We start from the raw sequence: 2,143 nt of genomic DNA on the forward strand, positions 1-2,143 counted from the left end.
GAAACAAAACAATTAAGATTATTGTTAGTGGAATGCTGATGTGGTAGAATTTAGACCATTAAATCATTAAAGAATTGTTAAGATTTAAGGAAATCTATTTGGTAGAATACCCTCAGAAATCTAAAGGATCTGAATCTAATATAGCTTGCCACGTTACTTAAAATCCAAAAGACCAATTAAAATTTCAACTTGGAATAGAAATTGCCGGCAGTCTCCAATCTTAGATTCAAGTCGGTCCAATACTTATTGTCCAAATTATTAGCGCCTTCGCATGTACAAGGTGAACTTTCGTATCTTGAGAACAATCCAGATGAGAAGGGGAACTGTGTGAATCAGAAGAACGATACCAAGCACAGCTATCAAACTTAACAGAACATAACTTGGTAGGATGAACTTTGGGTCAGATGCATTGTAATCATAAAAATAAAGTTGATAAGGTATCAGCAGGTTGAATGCACATACATAGGCCAAGGCTAAGAAAGTGAGAGTGATCCACATGGAAAATGTCAAGAGCCCCATGCAAAGCTTATTCCTAGGAAATCCACTAATAAGCAAAAAGGTGACGCACAAAGATGCAGTGAAAGAGATAGTATTGCTAGTCAAGAAAGCTGAGTACCAGTAGGTCCAGTACTGATCAGCATTACAGGCGAAGACTGCGGTTCCGACTGGACATGTAATATTATATTCATTTCCAATTCTTAAGGGTTCATTTGTTTGCCAAACTCCGCCAGGGGGATTGAGTATAGGTTGGAAAGTTATAGTTGTGATAACAGTAGCCACCACCATTAACGAACCACGCATCTCTCCTAACCAATCACCCTGATAGCTCAAGTATTTTAACCATCTCAACCATATGTTCTTGCTTGGCTGCACTAGATTTGTTGGTTCATGGTGACCAACAACAACTGCTAATGGTGGTAATTGAAGATTAGTTTGGTTCCTTGCTCTTTCAATCCCAGCGTCTAAAAAAATGTTTCGAATGGTGACATTTTTCAAGTCTTCTGGATAGTGATCTAAGACTTCTAAGGCTGTAAAACCCATCTGGTTCAATGAATATGCTCCATCTTTCACTTTAGACACTGAAAGCAAGTATTTAGCTATCTGCAAAAATTTATAGCATTATAGTTTTGAACAATATTTTTTTAAGAAATTATATATAAGTAGATGCAAAGAAAAAAAACCTACCTCTGTTAGCTTTAGCATCACAGCTAAATGCAAGATAGTATTGCCACCATCATGGTCTTTGGAATTGAGAAAATCCCCTTCGTCACTCAAAGATTCCACCAGCAATTTAAGAGCCTCTATTTGGTTGTATTTAACACATACATGCAAAACAGTCTCACCCCCATCAAGCACAATTTGAGATGAGTCAGGCTGCGCAGTGATCAACTCCCTCACAACATCAATTCGTCCCCTCATGACTGCATAGTGGAGAGGAATTCTCTCATCTTGATTACGAATTAAGCATGCATTGTTGTTTGCACGTAACAATAGTTGGACAATCTCAATGTGGCCCTCAGCAGAAGCCATGTGAAGGGGGCAACGTTTATGGGAGTCCAACTCGACAGCAAGTTGGGGTTTTAGAAGTAGAAGAGCTCTACTGAAATCAAGGTGGCCAGCTAAAGTAGATATGTGTAATGGAGTTTCACTCATAGAAGTGAGTGAAATTTTGTTAAGGATGTTTGGCTCTTTATGGATCAACCTGTACAATGTGGTTGTACATCCGCTCATGGATGCGTTGTAGAGCTCCATTATAGCATCTTCTTCATGCTTTATTTCCATTCTCTCTGTGGGGGAAGGGGGATTGTTAGGTTTTGTATTGTATGATTGTATCTGACATTCCAAAATAGAAGCATATATATAAATAGATGAATGTAGTTCACAGATCAATATTATAATCTATTGCTTAGGACATTTCCTTTTTATCATACAAGCAAATTGACAAAGCAGACATTATTGAAAGTTCTACTGAATTTCCTGGTACGTAGCAAAACAAAAGTTGTGGTTTATATATATTTACATTGCCAACGAATACGAGAATGACTAGATGAATTGTTTATTTGCTTCCGATGACGACAGTCACATATGTTGTGTTTCATGTTACCAGCTAGTAGGGCCAGCACTATACTCTATAGGGAATCAG

At 37.9% G+C, this 2,143-nt stretch overlaps 1 protein-coding gene across 1 annotated transcript; it reads right to left on the reverse strand.

Moving 5' to 3' along the window:
- Positions 1–258: 258 nt before the first annotated feature.
- On the reverse strand, positions 259–1,782 carry LOC115989898 (ankyrin repeat-containing protein BDA1-like). The gene is made up of 2 exons (XM_031113772.1): positions 1,186–1,782; positions 259–1,101 (listed from the first exon to the last, which is right to left on the reverse strand). The coding sequence occupies exons 1-2, from the start codon at positions 1,780–1,782 to the stop codon at positions 259–261; spliced, it is 1,440 nt and encodes a 479-aa protein (XP_030969632.1).
- Positions 1,783–2,143: the final 361 nt, after the last annotated feature.

This window comes from Quercus lobata, chromosome 5 (genome assembly GCF_001633185.2).
Source record: "Quercus lobata isolate SW786 chromosome 5, ValleyOak3.0 Primary Assembly, whole genome shotgun sequence".
NCBI classification, from domain to species: domain Eukaryota; kingdom Viridiplantae; phylum Streptophyta; class Magnoliopsida; order Fagales; family Fagaceae; genus Quercus; species Quercus lobata.

Bases quoted from the DNA above. Each gene is read 5' to 3' on its own strand.
- LOC115989898 (XM_031113772.1), bottom strand. From the start codon at position 1,782: ATGGAAATAAAGCATGAAGAAGATGCTATAATGGAGCTCTACAACGCA. The intron at 1,102-1,185 runs GTAGGTTTTTTT...AAATTTTTGCAG, and splicing joins TGATGCTAAAGCTAACAGAG to ATAGCTAAATACTTGCTTTC.